The sequence below is a fragment of the Rana temporaria genome, chromosome 6 (assembly GCF_905171775.1).
Source record: "Rana temporaria chromosome 6, aRanTem1.1, whole genome shotgun sequence".
In the NCBI taxonomy this organism is placed as follows: Eukaryota; Metazoa; Chordata; class Amphibia; order Anura; family Ranidae; genus Rana; species Rana temporaria.
The window spans coordinates 55,712,571-55,724,753 of record NC_053494.1 but is presented as its reverse complement, the minus strand read 5'-3'; the positions used below and the strand labels follow the sequence as shown (position 1 = coordinate 55,724,753).

General features: G+C 40.4%; 1 protein-coding gene across 1 annotated transcript in view; it reads left to right on the top strand.

Moving 5' to 3' along the window:
• Nucleotides 1-5,389, top strand: part of VWA3A (von Willebrand factor A domain containing 3A) — a 135,281-nt gene extending 129,892 nt beyond the window's left edge. The window contains exons 30-34 of the mRNA XM_040356839.1: nucleotides 2,152-2,297; nucleotides 2,578-2,704; nucleotides 4,175-4,272; nucleotides 4,436-4,503; nucleotides 4,693-5,389. Of these exons, the coding sequence (XP_040212773.1) occupies nucleotides 2,152-2,297; nucleotides 2,578-2,704; nucleotides 4,175-4,272; nucleotides 4,436-4,503; nucleotides 4,693-4,730 (477 nt within the window). The 3' untranslated portion in view covers nucleotides 4,731-5,389. The remainder of the gene's footprint in view (nucleotides 1-2,151; nucleotides 2,298-2,577; nucleotides 2,705-4,174; nucleotides 4,273-4,435; nucleotides 4,504-4,692) is intronic.
• The last annotated feature ends 6,794 nt before the right edge of the window (nucleotides 5,390-12,183 follow it).

The window sequence follows — 12,183 nt, the reverse complement described above, 5'->3', positions numbered from 1 at the left end:
AACAGTCTCTTTTCTTCTACTAGTAAATGCCAGTGACAGGAAATTTTTAGCTGTGACGCTTAGCTCAGAACTGCGCATGTGCAGTTCCGGTCCAGGGCCGGCCGAGATCATTCCATTGCCTGCTACAGTGTGCTGGGACTTTGCAGGCGGGGAACAGGTCTGGCAGAGGCGATGCACTTTTTTCACAGCAGGAACGCAGTTCCCTTTGCAGGACTAGAGCAGCCGAGAGGAGCCGAGCCGCCTGAGCCAATCCTTCACTAAGCGGCGATGCCCAGCTCGAGTCACTGTCAGGGGCAGGCGAACCTTAGTAATCCTTTATGTTACTGGCCGCTTCCTGTATATGGATTCATTGGGTAGTGTGCGGGTATTCACTTCCTCAATGTCTCCTGGGAGCTTTTGTCATTGTTCCCAGGAGACATTGCGGAGGTCTACCGCGAGTTATCGCGGGATATAGAAAGAACTGCTTAAAGTTCTTTCTAAATCCCGCGATAACTCGCGGCAGACCTCCGCAATGTCTTCTGGGGACAATGACAAAAGCTCCCAGGAGACATTGCGGCATCAAGGAAGTGACGGAATACCAGCACACTACCCGATGAATCCATATACAGGAAGCGGCCAGTAACAAAAGAATTACTAAGGTACAGTGGATGGAAAAAAAAAACATGCGGTTTAGTAATTATGCATATGAGCGTATCTTTTTTTTTTTTGGTGGGGGAGTGGATCTTGGGTGGGAGTTGCCACACTTTTTTCCCCAGACTTGACCCCTGCACGTGATGTCATGTGTGCGGGTCTGCAGGACAGGGGCAAGGCAAGCCGGGAGTTGGACTGTCAGGTCTCTTTGGACTGGAGGGTCTGAAGGGACCACCTGGTGTGGAGAGAGACTGTCATTGTGACTCAAGGGGTGACATGTTGTGTTGGTGAGGTGTCATCATCATCTGTACTGCTGCACACTGCTGTCAATGCCATTGTGAGAGTTCATTTCTTGTATGTGTGCCTGCCCATTCTAATTTCTTGCCCTCCTGAGTCTGTCCCTGATCTACCTACTTATTATATTGGAAATAAAAAAAGAAATATGTTTTTTTGCATTAATAGATACCTTAAATCATGTTGCTAATTGCATATTGTACTTGTTTTGTAGCCTAAATACTAAAATATGCACTTAAAACTGTAATTTTGTAACTGTTGGAAATGCCAGTAAATTTTGGGTGCTGTGTAAGTAAATTTCAATCTGGTAGGTTGGCAACACTGCTATGCAATCCAAGAGGTGCTACATGCCTATTTAACTTCAGTTATGTATGTATCCAAGAATCAATAAATGGATTGTTAAATATTGTAAATATAATAGTAAAATAGAATCAATAGTTACGGTATATAAACTTCCAAAAATTAGCTGTACACCAAAAATCTGGTGTACTTTATGGAGGCGGTAAAGCGCTGCAGACTTTAATTTATGCATCAGCCTTTTATGAAAGGAGCAGTGCTTTGGAGGGTGAGTGCTTAGGTAAAGGAAGCTGTAGCACAGCAGGCTCTAAACATTGTTGTCACTTAAAATTTAAATTGTGAATCGTTTGGTGAAATTTTTGACAAATTCTCCCATATAAGAAAAACCAAAGCCTGTTTTGGCTGTAGCATTATTCTATGTGGTTGGAGTTCCTTTTTTAAGTATGTTAAAATTTTATTTCCCCATTGGCAAGCATTGGCAATATTGCAGATAGCCCCCTGGTGCCCTGGATGAGGCACAGCTCTTTGTGTGCCACTGACCACCAGTGCGGGAGGGGAGAAGGAAGGTTCTTAAATAGCACTGCCACTGACCACTAAGTGCAAAGGGAAGTTTATAGTGGCCACCACTGTTTTTTTTTGTGTTGTGTTCATTGACACCAATGCCCGTGACACAACGGATAGGGCCTTTTTTTACTCCCACTTTCTCATTAATGTGCACTGTGGCACACTACAATGGTATACAATGGGATGCATAACTTAACGCAAGTCACCCCAACACATGATAATGCGGTGGTATTTTGCAGCCCCCTGGAAGTGTTGCGGGCTTCACTTAGGGCACTCTATAATTTGTTGACCACCATTGATCTTTGGGGTAGAACTTCTCTAAGGTTGATAACACTAGTTAACATCTTATTGTTTGTGTAATTACAGAAAAGTTTTTCTTACTTGGATGTACAAGGTGTTTATCTGCTGACAGATGGAAAGCCAGACAACAGCTATAACTTATTACTGGCTGAGAAACTTCTGGGGTCTCATGGTGTCAAAGTGCACACTGTTTCATTTAACGCTTCAGAGAGGTACTGTATGTGCGTGTTACATAATATCAATTTCATTTATACATAACTGAAAAATTCTTATTTTAACTTTTATATGTGTAATTAACTATAATGCTTTGAGGATTATTTATTATCATAAGTGTGTCTACTTTTTCTGTTTAATTGAAAAAAAAAAAGTGTAAAATGTTTTATGTGTATGTTAAAAATACACTCAGTTTATTTGCTTCAAAATATCTATACCTGTATCTTATCTTATATTTAGAAACCAAGTATATTATTATTTTTTGTTCCTATACTCTAGAGCAGGCAATGAATTCTTAAAGAGGCTGGCATGTTTGTCAGGCGGGAGATTCCATTCATCTCATGGACATATGGACGGACATTTTGTTGCTCACAGGATGCTAACTGAGGGGTTCACAGATGAAGATGTATGTATTGTATACTTTCCACTTATTTATTATATGCAAGTCAAGGAAATATATACTGTAGATGCGTCAAAAGGGAGACTGATCTGCTAATTAATCAAGGATCTATAGATCTATACATGGCATATAAGGATGCATGGCCTATGTGGTATTGCTTTAAAACAGATTTCAGTTTGGGGGCATCTACCCCAAAGGACTGTATGCATGGCTGATTGAAGGAATAGTACATGCCATACCATTTGTTTCATGTAATTGTTATATATACCAGTCAGAGCCAGACTTTCCATTAGTTACAGTGTTTATAGGCAGTAGAGGTTTTTTTTTCCCCCATTATAGTTTTTATGGCACACAACTTTCAACTTATGAGTAAATACCATCCTTTTTTTTTTAAAAAAATCACACATTGACACCATTTTCTAAGGCCTCGTACACACGACCGAATTTCTCGGCAAAAACCAGCAAGAAACTTGCTGTGAGATATTGTTTTGCCGAGTAAATCGGTCGTGTGTACATTTTCGTCGAGGAAACTGTCGAGAAACTCGACGAGCCAAAAAGAGAGCATGTTCTCCGTTTCCTTGACGGGAATGGAGAAAATTGGCTTGTCGAGTTCCTCGACAGCCTAACAAGGAACTCGGCGAGGAAAACGATGTGTTTCGCCCGTCGAGTTTCTCGGTCGTGTGTACGAGGCTTAAGAAGAACATTGCTCACTCATCAGGGGTGGATGCAGATGGGATGTATCTAAATAGATAAAGAGATGTGTCACAGTGGTAAATGTAAGAACAATGGCAGAATGGGCCAGAGCAAAACGGCCCAATACTTACCAATGATGATTTGGTAATCACAAATATTGCCTTGACAGAGTAAGTACAATACTCCAGCACCCTTTCATGCTTTTTCAATGCCCAAAGGTGCTGCTCAGCCAGATAAATAAAGTTCACTTGAAAACATATGAGGGTAACTTATAAATGTTTTCAACCTAAATTCAAACAGTGAATTTTAGGTGAAATGTGTGAAACTTGTGTGAAAGTTATGTAAATCTTGAATGTAAACATTGATATGTAGACCCCCTAGTGTGCAGATACCTTCTTATAAACTGCCATACAGGATATGGCATTTTTTTGTATTTTCTGAAATGTAAATTTTTTTGTACAGTATCTAAAGAATTATCACCTATCAGGCCTCGTACACACGACCGGTCGTGTGTACATTTTCGTCGAGGAAACTGTCGAGAAACTCGACGAGCCAAAAAGAGAGCATGTTCTCTATTTCCTCGACGGGAATGGAGAAACTTGCCTTGTCAAGTTCCTCGACAGCCTAACAAGGAACTCGACGAGGAAAACGATGTGTTTTGCCTGTCGAGTTCCTCGGTCGTGTGTATGAGACTTTACAGTAAAGACAATTGCAGATGGGTTTATTCCTGAAATAAATGTTGTATGATAATAACACCCTTTCCTCTACTTGGTTATCACCCAGGATCCTGTTCTTCCAATATTTGAAGGTGATGATCTTAAAAAACTTGCTAAGGAAATAGATCAAGCTCGCCAGTTTATCACCCAAGCCAGATCATTCCGGTATGTGTTTTCTCATTTTATATTGGAAAACTAATTTAACCTAATCCAATTTTCTACCCTGACTTGAGTAAAGTCTGTGTTATATTTTGATTACTTAAAATCTTTGCGTTTTTAATCAGCATAATGAAAGGACAGATATAGTAACTTGCTTCTCTTACATCAGGTCTCTCGTCCTGGAAAAACAGAAGTTCATCTCCAAAGATGTACCCATGGAAGGAAGTGATGTCTCAGGTAAACTGTAAAGCACGTTTTTTGTGAACTATTAATGTGATTCAAAAAATCTGAATTTTCATTAAAGTCCATCTCTGGCCAAGGCAAAGCCCATCTTAACCATCGCTATCTATGACACATTTGTCTTATGAATTCCAGGGACTGTGCCATGCCTATGAGAAAGTAACTCTGTTTGTATTTCTTTTACAGAAGACAGAAACGGGGTTATGGCCGGAAGAATCACCTAATGAAGAACATACTCTGAAATTTTCTTGGTATCTTTTACTAATTGATCTACATGTTCCTCTTGAAATTTGTTTAGCTGTATAGTGTGAATATGAAACAGTACTGTACAACATATCATTTGCAATAGATCACTGAAGCAGTTTGACTTTAGTTAACAGAAATGTGTGCTAAATTTTATGATCACAAAAAGGTTCTCAAAGATTTATTTTTTTATCTTAATTACACCAATGGGTGAAAATTAATTTTCAAACCCTCAACAGATCTAATATCAGTTTTAGTTTATGTTAGCTGAGACTTGTACTGAGGATATATACAGGGCCCATTTCCATTGCTGCTGTTTGCCTGCACTTTGGTAAAAATCCAACCCACTCAAATACAAAATTGATTTTTTTTCCATTATATTCAATGGTAGAATTTCCATCTATGCATTTCTGTAGGCTTCAGTTTATTAAAATGCAACTGGCAGCTTTTACGCTTCCATTTTTTAGAATATGTTTACGTTTTTATTTTTAATGGCCTAGCATGCAAACCAGAAGTAAAGCACATACAAAATGGAACAAGCCAAAAGCAAACTGTATGTGCCTATAAAAATGAAAACGCCTATAGGCTGCTAATACTTCAGCAGGCCATAGGTAATTTCTTTTGTTCAGCCAGAGGGCTGTGTCAGGTCACCTGTGGCCAGGTAACAAGTGCACCCCGTGGGGGTCAGGGATGCACCACAGGGTAGTGAACCCTATAGCCGACTGCTGCGATCAGAGAGGAAGCAAACCCAAGATCGCCCAGGGCGCGGAGTCTAAGACCCAGCTTTGTATTCACCAGAGCCTCTAGTGGTGAGAATGGCCTTCGCCGCAGCTGGATCCAGGTCGCGACCCCTGGGATCCCCTAGGTCACCCCCCTGCAGAGAGAGAGGGGAAGCAGCAGACAGGACAACGGTAGTGAAGGGCAAGCCAAGGTCAGGGCAACAGGCAGACTAGGGTAACCGAGGAACAGGCAAAAGGTCAAGGGCACAGGCAAACAGGAGAAGTCAGGAACGAGCCAAAAATGGTACACAGGAAGGTAATCGTAGCACACTGCAGACATGAACTTGAGAAAACACTGTTGAACAGCACTGCAGGCCTGTAGTGCAATAGTTAATATAGACTTCCTGGGATGGTCTGGGTGGGGCCATACAGGAAGGAGAGGAAATAAGAAGGTTACCAGAACAGAGTCAGGCCTCTAATGGACAGATGGAAACAGGTAAGCTGCCAGACTATTGCATATCCATGACAGGCTGAATAAAACAAAACAGACAGATTCCTTCATCCACACAACAAGTGGATGAATCCCCCCCCCCCCCCCCCCCCCCCCCACCAACAGTGCCACCTGCAGATCGACCAAAGTTTTCCAGCATGTTCCTTTGATAGAATTCGATCAAACGATACCTAGCAGGGGCAGACATACACTGATCAACATTTGTCTAGTCCCCACTGAACCAGCTGAATTTATATCAGTCTTTGGACATCTTAACTGATTCTTCGGAAAGTTATAGTTCCCTACCTGTGTCATATTAACACTGTCATTGGTAACTAAAAAACAAGCAGATTTCAACTAGACACAGCCTGCCAACTAACGTATTTTACAAGGAGGCTACCACTGTCTAAAATGTATAGGTGGAACAACTAGGCCACCACCAGTTTTTCAAATATGCATTTTGCTTTTGGTTTGTAATTCGGTCTGTTGAAAACAATGGCCATGCACCTGCTAAAAACCGCAGGGAAAAAGCAGCAAGCTGCATTTTGCTTATATACAACCTGCAGACATTTTTGCTTACCCACAGATATGCATAAATGGAAACTGTTCAAACTTTTCATTGCTGTTTCTGTGTGGTTTGTTTTTTAACTCAACCACAGGCAAACCCAAACAGTGGAAACGAGCCCTTGACAATGTCCTCATTTTCCTTTCTACTCAGAAAACCACCACCATCTTTTATCCTGATCCATGGAGTGCGTTTGTTTGCTAGACGTGCTTTGGGGCTGGGGAAACACATTAGTACACCAAAACTATTCTATTTGTATGGCTGCCAGATGTGTTATAACCAAAATATGAAAATATCGTTCTATTATGGTGCTCAACCTATCAACAAAATTCAATTTGCAGTATCCAGAAAATGTAAAATTCTTTACGTGACAGACTATACCCAGGTACAGTCACGTCATTGCAGCTCATGGTAAATAGAGATCAAAATATGATATTGTGACATGTAAGGAATGTAATCATGCAGACTTGAAAAGCTATGAATAGGTCTCCTGTAAAAAAAAAATAGTGCTTTCTGAAATCTGGACCTCCCACTAAAAAATGATTTGATTTTTAGATCTACAACACAGATGCTCATAGTTTGCCCGATTCCCGAAAGAAGCCAAGACCTTACACAACACTAAGGTTTCCCTGAAGGATATTGTACCAAGGGCTGTACATTACTGAAAGTCTCTTCTCTCCATAGTTAAAAATATAGATGGCGTAACAGGGAATTTAAGACATTTCTTTTTTTTGTGGAGTGGGGTGGAAAAGGATTACTGTATTTATTGGCGTATAACACTCACCTTTTAACCTGAAAATAGAGGGTAAACTGTGCCTGCGTGTTATACGCAGGGGGCTGTGGAAAGTTTTTTTCCTGAAACTTCCCTCTTAAAGTTGGGGTGCGTGTTCTACACCGTTAAATATGGTAAATTATAAACCAAGTGTTTATTGCTATCTGGGTCTCAGCTGGGGAGACTTCCACATATTTCCTGCCTTGGTGACTCCCATCAAAATGCGCAAAATTTTAACCAGAGGTAAAGGAAATCCCTCCTATGACAGTTGCCCTGGGGACAGGTTTCCTGTTTTGGAGATTGCACCTCTTGTTCTTGTGACAACTTCCAACAGTGAGATTTCTTCTCACCATTGCCCCCAGGAAATAACATTAATTGAAACAGAGACTGTAATAAAATGTGACAAAAACTCTGCAAAGAAAATTAAAAAAAGTCACTGAGGTCATATACATGTGATTGCATAACATGCACTCTTGGCACATCACCAGTCATTTCTGTTCACTGCTTTGGAAATACAGATCAGTTGTCAATGTGCCACCAAACACTTTCAGCTTCCATTCATCTTTCCATTGTGTGCCAACATTAAAAGGTATACCTAGATCCCTAGCTTCACTGTCTCATAGAACAGTAATCATTAGCTAAAGTTACCAACGTTTGCATCAGTGGCGGCCCGTGCATTAGGGGCACCGCCCCCTCTCTCCTCACCACCCCCTCATGAATCTATCCATGGCCTCCACGGGCACCCCCTATTCATGCATCCAGCCCCTTTCAGGCCACCGGGCGAATGAATTACAGCAGCCAGGGTTATTTTTAAGCACCTGATTAGAGCCAAAGGCTCTAATAGGCTTCAAAATAGGGTGGGCTCGGGTCGCAGAGGACCACTCAGGTGTGTTACAACAGCAAATGAACATTAGCTGTTGAAACACAGATTCTCAATCTGGCCAATCAGAAGTGGGTGTGAGACCCGTTTTCCAATTGCCCGAAAAGAGAAGACTCTCGATTGGCCACCGAGGAGGAGGGAGGAAACAAAAGCCACTGCCGCCTTGATGACCAGGAGAACGGGAGGCCGCCGCTGAGCAAGGAAAGCCACAGAGCAGGGGAAGCCGCCAGTGATGGAGTAAGTGCTACCAACTGACCAACGGGGGGGTTGACATACTGTTTGCCACCCCCAAAAAAATATTTTCCACTGGCCGCCACTGGTTTGCATACCTGAAAAATTATAGTTTTGTGCCTTTGAATATATTTATATATAGTATATGTGTATTTTAATATAATTAAAATATTTTTTGTTATATGTAAATAAAGTATATTTTGTAACAGCAAGCTCTTTATGTATTTTGTTTTATTTATTTGCATATGAAACGGTATGGCATGCGTATTAAAGCTACTGAAATAAGAAATATCTATCACCCACAGCAACGCTTCATTATTCTTTTCCTATTTTTGATACAAGAAATAAGGAACCTATTGAGTTGTTGTGGAGAACAGCATGTATTTCAAAACTAACCCCACTTTTGTTGAGAAAAAAACATTCCCCTATGCGTGATCAATACTCTTTGCAGGGAATTTAACAAACTTTGAAGCAGAGTTCTAGATGTTCCTGTTCTTAGGGCCAGATTCACGTAGAAGTGCGGCGGTGTAACGTATCGTAGATACGTTACACCGCCGCAAGTTTTCATCGCAAGTGCCTGATTCACAAAGCACTTGCAATGAAAACCTACGCCGGCGGCCTCCGGCGTAAGCCCGCGTGATTCAAAGGGGTGTGTGCCATTTAAATTAGGTGCGCTCCCGCGCCGGACCTACTGCGCATGCTCACTTTTGAATTTCCCGCCGTGCTTTGCACGAAGTGAAGTCATTTTTTTGAACGGCGACGTGCATAGCGTACTTTCGTATTCCCGGACGTCTTACGCAAGAAAAAATAAATTTGAATTTCGACGTGGAAACGACGGCCATACTTTAACATGGGCTGTGTAAAGTTAGGGCAGCTAAAACAACGACTTACTTTGCGACGGGAAACTAGACTAGCAGCGACGTAGCGAACGCGAAAAAACGTCGTGGATCGCCGTAAGTACTAATTTGCATACCAGGCGCTGGTTTACGACGCAAACTCCCCCCAGCGGCGGCCGAGGTATTGCATCCTAAGATCCGACAGTGTAATTCAATTACACCTGTCGGATCTTAGGGCAAACTATGCGTAACTGATTCTATGAATCAGTCGCATAGTTAGGAAGCCCCTAAAACAGAGATACGATGGCGTATCAGGAGATACGCCGTCGTATCTCTTTTGTGAATCTGGCCCTTAGTTCTTAAAACGGAACTTCACTCTCTCAAGCAACATTGGCTATTTTGATTCCTTACGTTGCTAGCATTAGTAAATAGATAGGAAAATACTTCATGATTACTTGTTATAACGTTTCTATTTTTTTCTTTACATCTCTTCATTTACCTTACTGGTTTCCAGGCCTAGGCACATGTTTTCATACATTCCAGGAGTCTGCAGGAGGGGTTTTCTCAACAAAGGGCCAAGGGTAGATGGATTCCAGGAAGTAAACATCTGCCATTACTTAAGATGGTCACGGATAGAAATGCTAGGGGGTTTTCAAAGTGATTTTTCAATTAAATAAATTACATAGACATGGATGGATGGGGGAGTTTTCTCTCAATATTAATAAATGAATTAAATCACGTTTTTGGTTTGCGGTGCTCAGATGCAGTTTAGTTCCGGTTTAAGGAAAAGCTTTATATTACGCTGTAGACAAACAAGAGAAATCCTGGACGGCCACAATCCAACAGATCTGCTTTATTCGTGTTATATAATTCCAACAGGCAGAATCACATACAGTGGGTGAACAAGACCAAGGTTAACATGTTTCGAGCGTTAGAGCTTTTTCATAACCTCCTTTATGTTACACATAAATATTGATACTGAATGTGAGTGTCTTTGTTCAATATATTCAGCAGATGCACTTACAATGTTATAATAAGAAAAGTTGTAGCCTCTGTATCCCTTTAGATTAACCCTTGGAGTATCTCACCAAAAATATGACTCCTATTGAAGAAGATTGCTAAAATTTTACTACAGTATCTTAGTGCAGACTTATGGAAAAATCAGGGAGCCAATCACACAAGCAGTAAATTGAATTTCTGGGAAAGTTTGGTATACCAACTGTGTACAGAAGGACTGCAGGTTGCCATATTGCATTGAATTTTACAGAATTTTACAGTGGCTGCAGATTGAAAAGGAAAGATAATTCCGCTGGGCATGGTACAACCAAGAGCATTCATATGGTGGTCAGCCTATGTGTTCACACATTTACTGTACATCAGGTAACTTATTTCTCCTTTCAGAAAGCTACCTTCAAACACATGTTGCATTCTCCCTGGTCACCAGGACTTGCAGTATCTGTTATTTATGCCACACTAAATAGCTAGAATTCTTTATCGACCATCTCCTATGTGGGTCACTGGGAACGAGATTTTGTTACTTTTAATAGATGTAGAGGACTGGAGCAAAGCATGGTTGGCAATAGTTAAATGTTCCTTCAACACAGCTATTCTTGAGTCAATATATAAGGCTCTTTTCAGGTGGTACTGGGTCCCTGTCCGCATAGCTTACACAAACCCTCATTGCAGCGATGGATGCCTTCAAAGTTGTGGACAGTGTGGGGATGTCCTGCATATGTTGTGGTCCTGTCCAAAATTGCTTGGACTTTGGTCAAGGGTCTTTGGTTTACTCTTAACACTACTACAATAAAATCACCACGCTACTCACACAAAAAAAATATATATATAAACAAATAAATCTGATATATAATTCTATATAAAAAAAAAGGTGTCCAGCTGCCGCTACTCATTGACATGCGTTCTCGTACCAAATATGGGTATTAAAACACAGAAAAGTGCAGCACAACACCTCTAATAAAAAATATTACAAAAAAAAGTCATGCTGTATCATGAGAGATATAATTACGTATTAAAATATATTTATTCTGTGTGGTTTTATATCATATGATTTACATATATCTTTCTATCTAATATTTTTTATTAGAGGTGTTGCGCTGCACTTTTTGTATATTATTACTCTAAACACTATTCCACCTAACAATCCATAAGGACGCAAAATCAGCCCTATTGCATTGCCCAATCTCAGGCATTCTCTCATATGGTCTAAAACTGGCAACCTGTTTATTTTTGACTGCCAAACAAACCATACCCAAAGCCTGAAAGAAACCCTCTATCCCCTTTCAGGACGTGAAAGACCCCATGACCAATGCTTAATGAAAAAATACCCAATATCCTAAGCGACTCCCATTCTAAATTTCTTAAGATGTGGGAACCATGGCCTCATTATGCTTTCCCATCTTGATATCCTTTTAGTTTGGTAATAATATATTACCTGGTCTGCCCCTGTGTCTATGAGGACCACTCTTACTGCATCTCTTTCATTACCCTCTTTTTTTCCTTTTCCATTCTTGCTCGCCTTTGACGTGTTTTACTCTTTTTATGTTTCGGTCTCCACTTGGATTCTAGGATGTGCTGCCCTAGTTGGAGTCTAAAGATAGTTGTGTAGACTTCATGGTGGGAACAACCAGACCATGTCATTGGTTGATTTGAGAATGTTCTAACTCTTACACTGTATGTTGAAAAAGTTCATTGAATTATTTTGCATGGGTAAATTTAATGTTATTCCATTTTCCTAAAAATCATTAAAAAAAAAAGTGTACTGAAAAGGAAAGGTTTTTCAATTGCAATAAATTTTAATATGACTTGTGTAACAATTGTGTATATATATATATATATATATATATATATATATATATATATATATATATATATATATATTTTGCTATACATTTTTTCATGAAAGTTGAATAATGCCGCGTACACA